At 51.8% G+C, this 12,704-nt stretch overlaps 2 protein-coding genes across 2 annotated transcripts; both read right to left on the bottom strand.

Moving 5' to 3' along the window:
- Positions 1-31: 31 nt before the first annotated feature.
- On the bottom strand, positions 32-5,392 carry LOC121442502 (retina-specific copper amine oxidase-like). Its single transcript, XM_041644098.1, has 5 exons — positions 5,372-5,392; positions 3,430-5,178; positions 1,282-1,567; positions 973-1,102; positions 32-707 (listed from the first exon to the last, which is right to left on the bottom strand). Exons 2-5 carry the CDS (start codon positions 5,030-5,032, stop codon positions 441-443), a joined length of 2,286 nt encoding a protein of 761 aa, XP_041500032.1. The 5' UTR covers positions 5,033-5,178; positions 5,372-5,392; the 3' UTR covers positions 32-440.
- Positions 5,393-6,173: 781 nt separating this feature from the next.
- LOC121442506 (retina-specific copper amine oxidase) lies at positions 6,174-11,460 on the bottom strand. Its single transcript, XM_041644103.1, has 4 exons — positions 9,511-11,460; positions 7,376-7,661; positions 7,067-7,196; positions 6,174-6,800 (listed from the first exon to the last, which is right to left on the bottom strand). Exons 1-4 carry the CDS (start codon positions 11,153-11,155, stop codon positions 6,534-6,536), a joined length of 2,328 nt encoding a protein of 775 aa, XP_041500037.1. The 5' UTR covers positions 11,156-11,460; the 3' UTR covers positions 6,174-6,533.
- Between the last annotated feature and the right edge of the window lie 1,244 nt (positions 11,461-12,704).

Here is a 12,704-nt window from a genome sequence, read left to right as displayed (position 1 = left end):
GCTCTTACATATTAATCTAACCCATTTCTAATATCCCTGTAACACCATGAGGTGTCTTACCAGGGAAGATCTTAACCTGCGTCTGTCTGGAGTGGGAGAATCATGGCGACTCACTGACTCAGCTTCTTTCTCCCAGCATTCTGTTCTGTTTTCTCCGTCCACTTAAGGGTTGGCCTACCAAATGGGCCTAGGCAGTTTCTTTATTAATTAACCAATGAAAGCAACAGATTAGAAAGAAATCACTCCCACATCAGGCAGGAGGCAAGAATCAACCCAGAAGAGGAGGCCCAGGGATTTAGTGTGGCCAGAGGCTGTTTTCTAAGGAGCAGAGGGTAGAGACCTGGGGTGGGGGTGGGGCAGGTAATAAAAACACAGGAGACAGAATATAGGTGCTTGCGGCTCACTCCCCGGCCCCCTGGGATCTTACCACATCCTCAGGCCTATAAGCCTTCATAGGAAAAGGAGGGCAAGTTGGGGACACAGGCCGCCAGCTGTGGGGTGCAGGCCACAGGGTTGACACTGCACAGCCCCGCATCCTCGTCCCTCTCAAAGTAGATGTTGCCAGGGGAGAAGATAGAGGGATCCTCATCGAAGAAATTGTAGGGTTGGAGCAAGAAGCCCACACTGTTCCCCACAGTCACTGTGTTGGGGATGTCCTCAGCATGGGGGATGTGCAGGAAACTGGCTGTCACCCAAGCCACCAGATCCTGCAAGGAGGAAAAGCAGAGGCCTTTGGAGGCAAGGAATGTCCTCCCAGCTGCAGTTTCCCAGCCTCTAGCCTCAGCCTGGCTTCTGCCTCTGCCAACCACATTCCTACAAAGAACACTTCATGACCTGTGTAAGGAGCTGGGTGGGGTCCCAGTGTGGTGACTAATTGCCCCCTAGTAGGGATGACCTGCACTAGGTGGAGGCTGGCCAGCCAAGTTGCCAGGAAAAGTGAAGGCCTTCTCCTCTACCTCTGAAGCTACCAACCTCTCCTAAGAGGGTTTCATTGTTGATGAAGTCAGCAAAGGCCATGGTCGGGGTCCGCAGGTCATTCTGGTAATAGATGCTGCTGCTCTGGTACTCCTCCTCCTTCCTCTGGGTCACCACAAGCTGGTATCTGACCAGGAATTGTACGTAGGTGATGTTGGAAAAATCGGAGCTTTACAGTCCTACAAGTCCCTTGGATCGGATGCTGAGACATTTCCCATCCCATATCGACTTGGATCTGAAGGCAGGTCCAGGGTACGGCTGGGGGACAAGTCCTTCCCTCACACCCATTCCCAGGGCCCTCCTCACCTTCCCCAGCTAAGAGCCCTTTCAATGCCACTCTCCAGAGGTACATGGATACCACGAGGGCTGTGGATCTGGATTCGGTACCCACGCTGGTGGCCCCAGGCATTGGTCTGGTTGGTAGCCAGGTAAAGGTATCGAGGAAGGGAGCTCCCCAGGGGAAATGCAGCCTGGTCCTCCCTGCTCAGGACCTGCCTGGTCAGCTGTAGGCGCTGTAGCTGATGCTCCGGGCTCCAGGGGGCTGCTACAGGCTCAAACACCGAATCTTCAGCTACCACCCAGTTTTTCAAGCCTGTCAGGATGAGGAAAGGGAGAATTCTACACTGGGGTGAGGTTGCTCAGACAGAATCCTTGGTCTCCTCTTGATGCCTATATTACTATCTGACCACAGGCATCAGAGAACGCTATGCTCGGAGTCATAAGCTTGGGCAAGGGCTAACCCACCATTTCAATCGGATAATTGTTGGTCACATGTGGCTACATATACTGAAAGTCCAGTTCGTCAGTCACACTAGCTGCTTGAGCATCGCTAAGCGGGGTGACACATACCTGAAATCCAGTACCTGGAAGGCAGAGGCAGGGGACGGCTGCCAGGTCAAGTCTGGACTGATCTACAAAGAGTTCCAATATAATCAGGGTTACACAGTGTGACCCTGTCTCAAAACTGAAAGGGAGAGAAAGAAAAGGAAGGAAGGAAGGAAGGAAGGAAGGAAGGAAGGAAGGAAGGAAAAAGGGGGGTATGTCCAAAGCCAGTCTACTAAATAGCGAGACCCAGTCTTAAACCACGTGGCAGTCACATATGGCTGGAGACTCTTAGGGTAGCCACAACACAGGAGACTCTCTTGGTATGGGCCTACCCAGTAGACCCTACAACAGTTTGCTCCTCACTCTCACCTTCTGAATCTCAATGGCTAACACAATACTGTTTTATGGCTATGCTCAACACATGGAAAAACACACACGCTGACTGAAACATTCCTGTGACTATGAAAGAGACTTGAAGTGACACGGAAAAGCCAGTCCTCTTCCACAGTCCCTGCAGATTCCTCCCAGCTCCAGGACTCCACTCTCCTAACACAAGGGGACACTACTGCCAGTCTTTCGAAAGTGAGCTTTGGAGCGTCTTCGATCCTACTGCATGCACCAAACCCTGCATCACCCAGCACAGCACTTTTTCCTTGAGGCTCAGGACATTTGGTTCCCTTAAATGTGACCATGATACACACCGTAAAAGCCAAAGATGTTGAGTATTTTCCAATTGTCAGATTGTAAGTATTTCAGATTATAATATATGGCCATCATGTTAGTCTCGGTTCTCTTACCCCCTACCACCTCCTCACACCCAAAAACCACAAACGCAAGCATAGTGTGCAAGGTACACATGCCAGGGCCTCACACTCGAGAATGTTTCACAAGATATATGTTTGGTCAGACATTACACTTGGGCAGCCACTTCCTTCCTGTTCCATCTCCCCTGCCTTCCTTAGTTTCCCCAAGTGTAAAATGAAGGTCTTGGTGGAGTTGACTTCTTTCTGGGTCCATGTGCTTTGATGAGTTTGTTTTCTCTCCTCCACAGAGTCTGCCAGGAGCAGCAAGCGCCAGACTGGCAGCCAGCCTATCCCAGACTTGCCACAACAGAGGACTGTTAATAGTGATGACAAGAGAGGGTGGCCTTCCCACACTGTTAAGTGGCACTAACTGCAGAGCTATCCCCAACCCTGACACCTTTCCTCCCCATGTACAGACCACAGCATCCCTAGCCCTACTGCAAACTCTTCAACCAGACTTTTGGTTACCTCTGCTCAGGTCCTTGTCCCATCCACCCACCCTGAGCTCAAGGGGCCAAGTACTGCCTCTAGTCCCATCCAGTTCTCACTGGGTCAATCCCTCTGGTTAAGGCAGCAGGGCGCAGCCATTACATTTAAGTTAGTTTCACAACTGCAGATCTGGGGGAGGGAACCAGAAGGTGGGAGCTGGGCAGATGAACCCTTTCATCCTTGACCAGATGCCCAAGTGTGACTACAGCGGCACTCAGACAATCCTCTTCCTCTGGAGGTTAGACTGTCCTCACCACCTTTCAGACTGCAGCCCGGTCTGGAAGCTTCCAGCCCTATGCGCTACTCCCAACGCTCAAGCCTCAGCCCCAGAACTCACCTGCCACGTCCAGGTCCAGCTTGAAGTGGAAAGCGTGTGTGTGCACTGCTCCCAGCACTCGCTCTCCCACGCGGTTCCCGAAAAGGAGGCTCTCAGCCCCTCCATTCAGGAAGACTGTGTTGATATAGCCTGTGGCATGGACACGCCCTTCAAGCGCCCCATTTGGGTACAGTATAAAGTCCCAAATGTAATCGTAGTTGCCCACTGATGACACCGACCTGACCACAAGGCCTGAGCTGGCCAAACCACCGTAGAAATGACCCCCTATATAGTTGTGGTGCCTTCGAAGGGGTAATCCTTGGGCCTCCTCAAATACACACACAGCCCCTGGGAGCAGCCGGACTGCCCCTGTGCCTACTAATACATGGATGTCAATCATTGTGGCCTGGTAAGGGCAGTCCACCCCCCGAACCAAGGCTCGGCTGTTTTGGCCAAGCCCAAAGCTGCTGTCCAAGTAACGGAGCATCATTGTCTTGGGGGAATCAGCACCGTAAACAGTCAGGCACTCCTGGACACTGACTTCATAAGCCACACGCTCACCCTTAAACCGCACATCAAAAAGTCTTAAGCCAGTGAACGCACCATGACCAAATGTAAACATCCAGAGGGGGGACACCACTAAGTTTCCCTGCACATTGTACTGGGGACTCTGGGGTGAGAACTGAAGAGGGGGAAGAGGGGGGTCTGGAGTAACTCGAGACCTCAGGGAGGAAGCCCCATTTGGTGTGGGCAGAGGAACCCGAACCACTTCTAGGCGGCCAGCCTTAAATTCCCATTCCAACTGGGCCAAGTCTGCATAGTAGTGCCCAAGGTAGAAGACCTGGCGGACCACCCAGTGGGCAGGGTCCAGGGCTCTGTGGTCCAGCAGTAGCTCCAGCCCCACAGGGTGAAGGAATATTCCAAGGCCTGAGATGTTATGGTAGAGGGCTATCCAGGTCGTCCGGTCCCCTGATTGGAAGCTGCTAGCAGAGGAATGCAGAGGTGCCAAGGTAGAGCCATGGTAGTTCAAGACAGAAGCCAGAAAGGTGGGTGCCTTTGGGAGCTCCACTTCTTTCAAATACCTCCAAATCTGAACACGCTCCACTCTCAGCTTGGGGCGCCGGTAATAGGGCACAGGCCCACCATGACGCTCCACGGTCACATCCCGCATGTAGGATGGGTGAGGCAGGGGCCCCACCACCAGCTCAGTCACGTTGGGCTGGGGTTGTGCACCAAAAAAGATGATGGCCAGCGCCTCTCGGGCAGGCGGCGGGCGCCCTCCATCCAGGTGGGCCAGGGCTGCAGCCTTGGCAGGCAGCTGCAGCTCCACCGAGAAGACACAGTTGTCTGAGGGACGAGCCTGGGCTGCGTCCACCAGCCCTGGTCCCAGGTGCTTGGTCAGAAAGCTCATCACAGCTGTTAGCTCCTCGGGACTCAGGTCTGCAAAGAGCTGACCCTGGCCAGGATTTGTCCACGGCTGGGCACTAGGAGGAATGGAGGGGCACTGGGGAGGTTGGCTCAGTCCACCCCCGTCTCCGCTCCTGCCAGCTAACAAAACACAAACCAAGGCAAAGATGGTGATGACAGCCAGAGCAAGGAGCACCAGGGTAGTCTTCTGGGTCATCGTTCCTTGCAGATGGACAGCTTTCCATCAGACGCGGACTCCTCTCGGCTGAATCCAGATGCTAGCAGCTTCTTTGCATTCTGATGTTTTGGCTGAGGGCGGGAGCAGGGAGGCTGGAGCCAGAGTTGGAGGCGGCTCTGAGCTGGCTGCAGTGATATTCACAGACCTTGCATGGCTTTGTCCTCCGGCTTCCCCATTAGAATGTGCTCTCTGGGTCAGGGTTTGGGTTGAGAGAAGGGGGAGGAACCCAGTCTGTGCATGGGAACCCACTACCAGCAAGGAGCGGGGTCTGCCCCATAGCCCTGTGCCCCCCAGGACAAGTTCTTCCCCGGCTCCCACCTTTCGAGGGCCAGACGCTTGCTTCCTTTGCTTTCACTGGGAAGGATCATCTGCCAAAGAAACCCCCCACCTTCAGTCTCTTTCCCAAGCAACATTCCTTGGCCAGGTCTAACCTCCTTTCCTGTGTGTATCTTTCTGTTGCTAAACTTCCTTGGCTAAAGTTCTTAATGTTCTCCCGGGAACTCCACATGCTTTCAAAAGCCAAAGAGTAAACTCAAGTAAAAGTTTTGCAAACCATTTTATTATCAGTTACACACAACCGTTCTTTTGAGATACACACGTGTAAGATAAGGCCTGGTGTAACGTGAACCCCAGTGAGTTTTGAAACGGTAGGATTTGTGGTATTTTGTTTGAGTATTTCAAAAACACTTTTAAACAAATTATCATTTAAACAGCTAGCAGAAGCCAGTAGTGGTGCATGTCTTTAATCCCAGCAGTCCAGAGGCAGAGGCAGACAGATCTCTGCAAGTTGAAGTCAGCCTGGTCTACATGGCAAGTTCCAGGACAGCCGGGGCTACATAGAAAGACCCTGTCTCAAATAGAAAACAACAACAAAACAAAACAAAACACAGGCAGGTGAAGGAAGGCATAACGTCACTCTGTTGTAATAGGAGCGGCAGGCTGTGTCCTGCCACCCGGCTAGCTTTACCCGAAATAATTACACGGAAACTGTATTCTTTTAGACATTGCCTGGCCCATTAGTTCCAGCCTCTTATTGGCTAGCTCTTACATATTAATCTAACCCATTTCTAATATCCCTGTAACACCATGAGGTGTCTTACCAGGGAAGATCTTAACCTGCGTCTGTCTGGAGTGGGAGAATCATGGCGACTCACTGACTCAGCTTCTTTCTCCCAGCATTCTGTTCTGTTTTCTCCATCCACTTAAGGGTTGGCCTACCAAATGGGCCTAGGCAGTTTCTTTATTAATTAACCAATGAAAGCAACAGATTAGAAAGAAATCACTCCCACATCAGGCAGGAGGCAAGAATCAACCCAGAAGAGGAGGCCCAGGGATTTAGTGTGGCCAGAGGCTGTTTTCTAAGGAGCAGAGGGTAGAGACCTGGGGTGGGGGTGGGGCAGGTAATAAAAACACAGGAGACAGAATATAGGTGCTTGCGGCTCACTCCCCGGCCCCCTGGGATCTTACCACATCCTCAGGCCTATAAGCCTTCATAGGAAAAGGAGGGCAAGTTGGGGACACAGGCCGCCAGCTGTGGGGTGCAGGCCACAGGGTTGACACTGCACAGCCCCGCATCCTCGTCCCTCTCAAAGTAGATGTTGCCAGGGGAGAAGATAGAGGGATCCTCATCGAAGAAATTGTAGGGTTGGAGCAAGAAGCCCACACTGTTCCCCACAGTCACTGTGTTGGGGATGTCCTCAGCATGGGGGATGTGCAGGAAACTGGCTGTCACCCAAGCCACCAGATCCTGCAAGGAGGAAAAGCAGAGGCCTTTGGAGGCAAGGAATGTCCTCCCAGCTGCAGTTTCCCAGCCTCTAGCCTCAGCCTAGCTTCTGCCTCTGCCAACCACATTCCTACAAAGAACACTTCATGACCTGTGTAAGGAGCTGGGTGGGGTCCCAGTGTGGTGACTAATTGCCCCCCTAGTAGGGATGACCTGCACTAGGTGGAGGCTGGCCAGCCAAGTTGCCAGGAAAAGTGAAGGCCTTCTCCTCTACCTCTGAAGCTACCAACCTCTCCTAAGAGGGTTTCATTGTTGATGAAGTCAGCAAAGGCCATGGTCGGGGTCCGCAGGTCATTCTGGTAATAGATGCTGCTGCTCTGGTACTCCTCCTCCTTCCTCTGGGTCACCACAAGCTGGTATCTGACCAGGAATTGTACGTAGGTGATGTTGGAAAAATCGGAGCTTTACAGTCCTACAAGTCCCTTGGATCGGATGCTGAGACATTTCCCATCCCATATCGACTTGGATCTGAAGGCAGGTCCAGGGTACGGCTGGGGGACAAGTCCTTCCCTCACACCCATTCCCAGGGCCCTCCTCACCTTCCCCAGCTAAGAGCCCTTTCAATGCCACTCTCCAGAGGTACATGGATACCACGAGGGCTGTGGATCTGGATTCGGTACCCACGCTGGTGGCCCCAGGCATTGGTCTGGTTGGTAGCCAGGTAAAGGTATCGAGGAAGGGAGCTCCCCAGGGGAAATGCAGCCTGGTCCTCCCTGCTCAGGACCTGCCTGGTCAGCTGTAGGCGCTGTAGCTGATGCTCCGGGCTCCAGGGGGCTGCTACAGGCTCAAACACCGAATCTTCAGCTACCACCCAGTTTTTCAAGCCTGTCAGGATGAGGAAAGGGAGAATTCTACACTGGGGTGAGGTTGCTCAGACAGAATCCTTGGTCTCCTCTTGATGCCTATATTACTATCTGACCACAGGCATCAGAGAACGCTATGCTCGGAGTCATAAGCTTGGGCAAGGGCTAACCCACCATTTCAATCGGATAATTGTTGGTCACATGTGGCTACATATACTGAAAGTCCAGTTCGTCAGTCACACTAGCTGCTTAAGCATCGCTAAGCGGGGTGACACATACCCGAAATCCAGTACCTGGAAGGCAGAGGCAGGGGACGGCTGCCAGGTCAAGTCTGGACTGATCTACAAAGAGTTCCAATATAATCAGGGTTACACAGTGTGACCCTGTCTCAAAACTGAAAGGGAGAGAAAGAAAAGGAAGGAAGGAAGGAAGGAAGGAAGGAAGGAAAAAGGGGGGTATGTCCAAAGCCAGTCTACTAAATAGCGAGACCCAGTCTTAAACCACGTGGCAGTCACATATGGCTGGAGACTCTTAGGGTAGCCACAACACAGGAGACTCTCTTGGTATGGGCCTACCCAGTAGACCCTACAACAGTTTGCTCCTCACTCTCACCTTCTGAATCTCAATGGCTAACACAATACTGTTTTATGGCTATGCTCAACACATGGAAAAACACACACGCTGACTGAAACATTCCTGTGACTATGAAAGAGACTTGAAGTGACACGGAAAAGCCAGTCCTCTTCCACAGTCCCTGCAGATTCCTCCCAGCTCCAGGACTCCACTCTCCTAACACAAGGGGACACTACTGCCAGTCTTTCGAAAGTGAGCTTTGGAGCGTCTTCGATCCTACTGCATGCACCAAACCCTGCATCACCCAGCACAGCACTTTTTCCTTGAGGCTCAGGACATTTGGTTCCCTTAAATGTGACCATGATACACACCGTAAAAGCCAAAGATGTTGAGTATTTTCCAATTGTCAGATTGTAAGTATTTCAGATTATAATATATGGCCATCATGTTAGTCTCGGTTCTCTTACCCCCTACCACCTCCTCACACCCAAAAACCACAAACGCAAGCATAGTGTGCAAGGTACACATGCCAGGGCCTCACACTCGAGAATGTTTCACAAGATATATGTTTGGTCAGACATTACACTTGGGCAGCCACTTCCTTCCTGTTCCATCTCCCCTGCCTTCCTTAGTTTCCCCAAGTGTAAAATGAAGGTCTTGGTGGAGTTGACTTCTTTCTGGGTCCATGTGCTTTGATGAGTTTGTTTCTCTCCTCCACAGAGTCTGCCAGGAGCAGCAAGCGCCAGACTGGCAGCCAGCCTATCCCAGACTTGCCACAACAGAGGACTGTTAATAGTGATGACAAGAGAGGGTGGCCTTCCCACACTGTTAAGTGGCACTAACTGCAGAGCTATCCCCAACCCTGACACCTTTCCTCCCCATGTACAGACCACAGCATCCCTAGCCCTACTGCAAACTCTTCAACCAGACTTTTGGTTACCTCTGCTCAGGTCCTTGTCCCATCCACCCACCCTGAGCTCAAGAGGCCAAGTGCTGCCTCTAGTCCCATCCAGTTCTCACTGGGTCAATCCCTCTGGTTAAGGCAGCAGGGCGCAGCCATTACATTTAAGTTAGTTTCACAACTGCAGATCTGGGGGAGGGAACCAGAAGGTGGGAGCTGGGCAGATGAACCCTTTCATCCTTGACCAGATGCCCAAGTGTGACTACAGCGGCACTCAGACAATCCTCTTCCTCTGGAGGTTAGACGGTCCTCACCACCTTTCAGACTGCAGCCCGGTCTGGAAGCTTCCAGCCCTATGCGCTACTCCCAACGCTCAAGCCTCAGCCCCAGAACTCACCTGCCACGTCCAGGTCCAGCTTGAAGTGGAAAGCGTGTGTGTGCACTGCTCCCAGCACTCGCTCTCCCACGCGGTTCCCGAAAAGGAGGCTCTCAGCCCCTCCATTCAGGAAGACTGTGTTGATATAGCCTGTGGCATGGACACGCCCTTCGAGCGCCCCATTTGGGTACAGTATAAAGTCCCAAATGTAATCGTAGTTGCCCACTGATGACACCGACCTGACCACAAGGCCTGAGCTGGCCAAACCACCGTAGAAATGACCCCCTATATAGTTGTGGTGCCTTCGAAGGGGTAATCCTTGGGCCTCCTCAAATACACACACAGCCCCTGGGAGCAGCCGGACTGCCCCTGTGCCTACTAATACATGGATGTCAATCATTGTGGCCTGGTAAGGGCAGTCCACTCCCCGAACCAAGGCTCGGCTGTTTTGGCCAAGCCCAAAGCTGCTGTCCAAGTAACGGAGCATCATTGTCTTGGGGGAATCAGCACCGTAAACAGTCAGGCACTCCTGGACACTGACTTCATAAGCCACACGCTCACCCTTAAACCGCACATCAAAAAGTCTTAAGCCAGTGAACGCACCATGACCAAATGTAAACATCCAGAGGGGGGACACCACTAAGTTTCCCTGCACATTGTACTGGGGACTCTGGGGTGAGAACTGAAGAGGGGGAAGAGGGGGGTCTGGAGTAACTCGAGACCTCAGGGAGGAAGCCCCATTTGGTGTGGGCAGAGGAACCCGAACCACTTCTAGGCGGCCAGCCTTAAATTCCCATTCCAACTGGGCCAAGTCTGCATAGTAGTGCCCAAGGTAGAAGACCTGGCGGACCACCCAGTGGGCAGGGTCCAGGGCTCTGTGGTCCAGCAGTAGCTCCAGCCCCACAGGGTGAAGGAATATTCCAAGGCCTGAGATGTTATGGTAGAGGGCTATCCAGGTAGTCCGGTCCCCTGATTGGAAGCTGCTAGCAGAGGAATGCAGAGGTGCCAAGGTAGAGCCATTGTAGTTCAAGACAGAAGCCAGAAAGGTGGGTGCCTTTGGGAGCTCCACTTCTTTCAAATACCTCCAAATCTGAACGAACTCCACTCTCAGCTTGGGGCGCCGGTAATAGGGCACAGGCCCACCATGACGCTCCACGGTCACATCTCGCATGTAGGATGGGTGAGGCAGGGGCCCCACCACCAGCTCAGTCACGTTGGGCTGGGGTTGTGCACCAAAGAAGATGATGGCCAGCGCCTCTCGGGCAGGCGGCGGGCCCCCTCCATCCAGGTGGGCCAGGGCTGCAGCCTTGGCAGGCAGCTGCAGCTCCACCGAGAAGACACAGTTGTCTGAGGGCCGAGCCTGGGCTGCGTCCACCAGCCCTGGTCCCAGGTGCTTGGTCAGAAAGCTCATCACAGCTGTTAGCTCCTCGGGGCTCAGGTCTGCAAAGAGCTGACCCTGGCCATGGTGTGTCCAGGGATGAATTCTGGGAGGAATGGAGGGGCATCGAGGAGACTGGCTGGAACTGCCTTGCCTGGTCAGCAAGACATAGGTCAGAGCAAAGACGGTAAGGAGAGCGAGCACCAGACACACCAGCAGCACCTTGAGAGCCATGGTTGATGCTGAGATGCAGTCACTCCAAAAGCAGCTCTTTTCTGCTCCTGACATTCCGGCAGGACTTATGAATGGACAAAACTCCACCCCGTGGGCTGGACAGGAAATTTCTGATCATGTTTTATGTTAATTTTGTTCCAATTTTCTGACCTGAGGTTTGGCTCAAAATGTTCCTTCCCTAAACTCCAACTGCTAATAGTCTCTAACCTTCCATCAGTAGAACAGATGAGAAGGCATTGGGATAATGATATGCAACTACCTTGTAACCTTAAACAGTTCTGAAAAGGCAATTTTGATGCATAATCCTTTCCCTGTGTCACACACAAGAACTAATAAAACATCATTACTAAAATCATGCCACAAGCAATAGTTCCTGGATCTACTGCCCAGCTCAGAAGTAAGTTCTTAGCTCTACCCGGGACCTAATGCAGTATCTGAATTGGGAGTCTCAGGCCTTATTATCTATCCAGTTAGTGAGAAAATACTGGTTGAGGTTCTGGGCTTTCTGTTCATACTGGTACAATGAACCCGACTAGCTGTGGTAGCCTTAAAGCTACTCATCTTGAGTTTCTTGCCTATAAATGCACAGTGGGACAGGGTCACTTATGTCCACAGTCTCAACACTCAGGATTGTTAGTTCAATGCCAGGTGAATTACATAGTGAGTTACTGGCCAACCTCAGTGACAACCTGCCTTTAAAAATGACAAATTGGGCAGTGGTGGAACACACCTTTTATCCCAGCACTTGGGAGGCAGAGGCAGGCGGATCTCTGTGAGTTCGAGGCCAGCCTGGTCTACAAGAGCTAGTTCCAGGACAGGCTCCAAAGCTACAGAGAAACCCTGTCTCAAAAAACAAAAACAAACAAAAAAAGAGATTAAAAAAAAAAAATACAGCCAGGCATGGTGGCACACACTTTTAACCCCAGCACTCAGCAAGCAGAGGAAGGTGGATGTCTGTGAGTTTGAGGTCAGCCTGTCCTTGAGTTCCAGGACCGCTAGGACTGTTACAGACACAACCAAAAATAAAAATATATAAAGAATGCAACCATACACACAAGTGCTTAATAATGCCACAAAGCAGGCAGAAACTACTTGTTAGCTAGCGACACTAAACTCTGGGACAGAACAGATAGATGTCCCTTCCTTGATGGGGACCTTAAACCTCTACAAAGTTGTCTTACTAGAAAAGGGGAGGGCATTTTACTTCTGAGGGACATGAACCTCCTGCAAACACTTTGAGTCATTTAACCAGCCCCAAGGGTCCCCTCAAAGAAGTTCAAGTATTATGTAGAAAGGAAAGTTATTATGACAGAAAAGGAAGGCTGGATAGGGCGTGCCTGAGTGGTTGTTCCCACACAGAACCACAGCAACCTCTGCTGGTAGCTCATGGGTATCACAGGGAAGGAATCAGGATCTGGTGTATGGACAGAGAGGCAGTTTAAATTCCTGGAAAGGCTTTCACATAATTTATCTTCAAAATAAAGCAGGAACCACCTCCCTCTCTGGTCAAAAGCTTCACTCCTTTTTCTTCTTGGTTTTTCGAGACAGGGTTTCTCTGTAGTTTTGGAGCCTGTCTTGGAACTAGCTCCTGTAGACCAGGCTG

This window comes from Microtus oregoni, unplaced genomic scaffold (genome assembly GCF_018167655.1).
Source record: "Microtus oregoni isolate MIOR12 unplaced genomic scaffold, Mior012 000091F_ref0000469, whole genome shotgun sequence".
NCBI classification, from domain to species: domain Eukaryota; kingdom Metazoa; phylum Chordata; class Mammalia; order Rodentia; family Cricetidae; genus Microtus; species Microtus oregoni.
The sequence above is the reverse complement of the archived record's forward strand: the minus strand, read 5'-3'. Positions and strand labels throughout refer to the sequence as shown.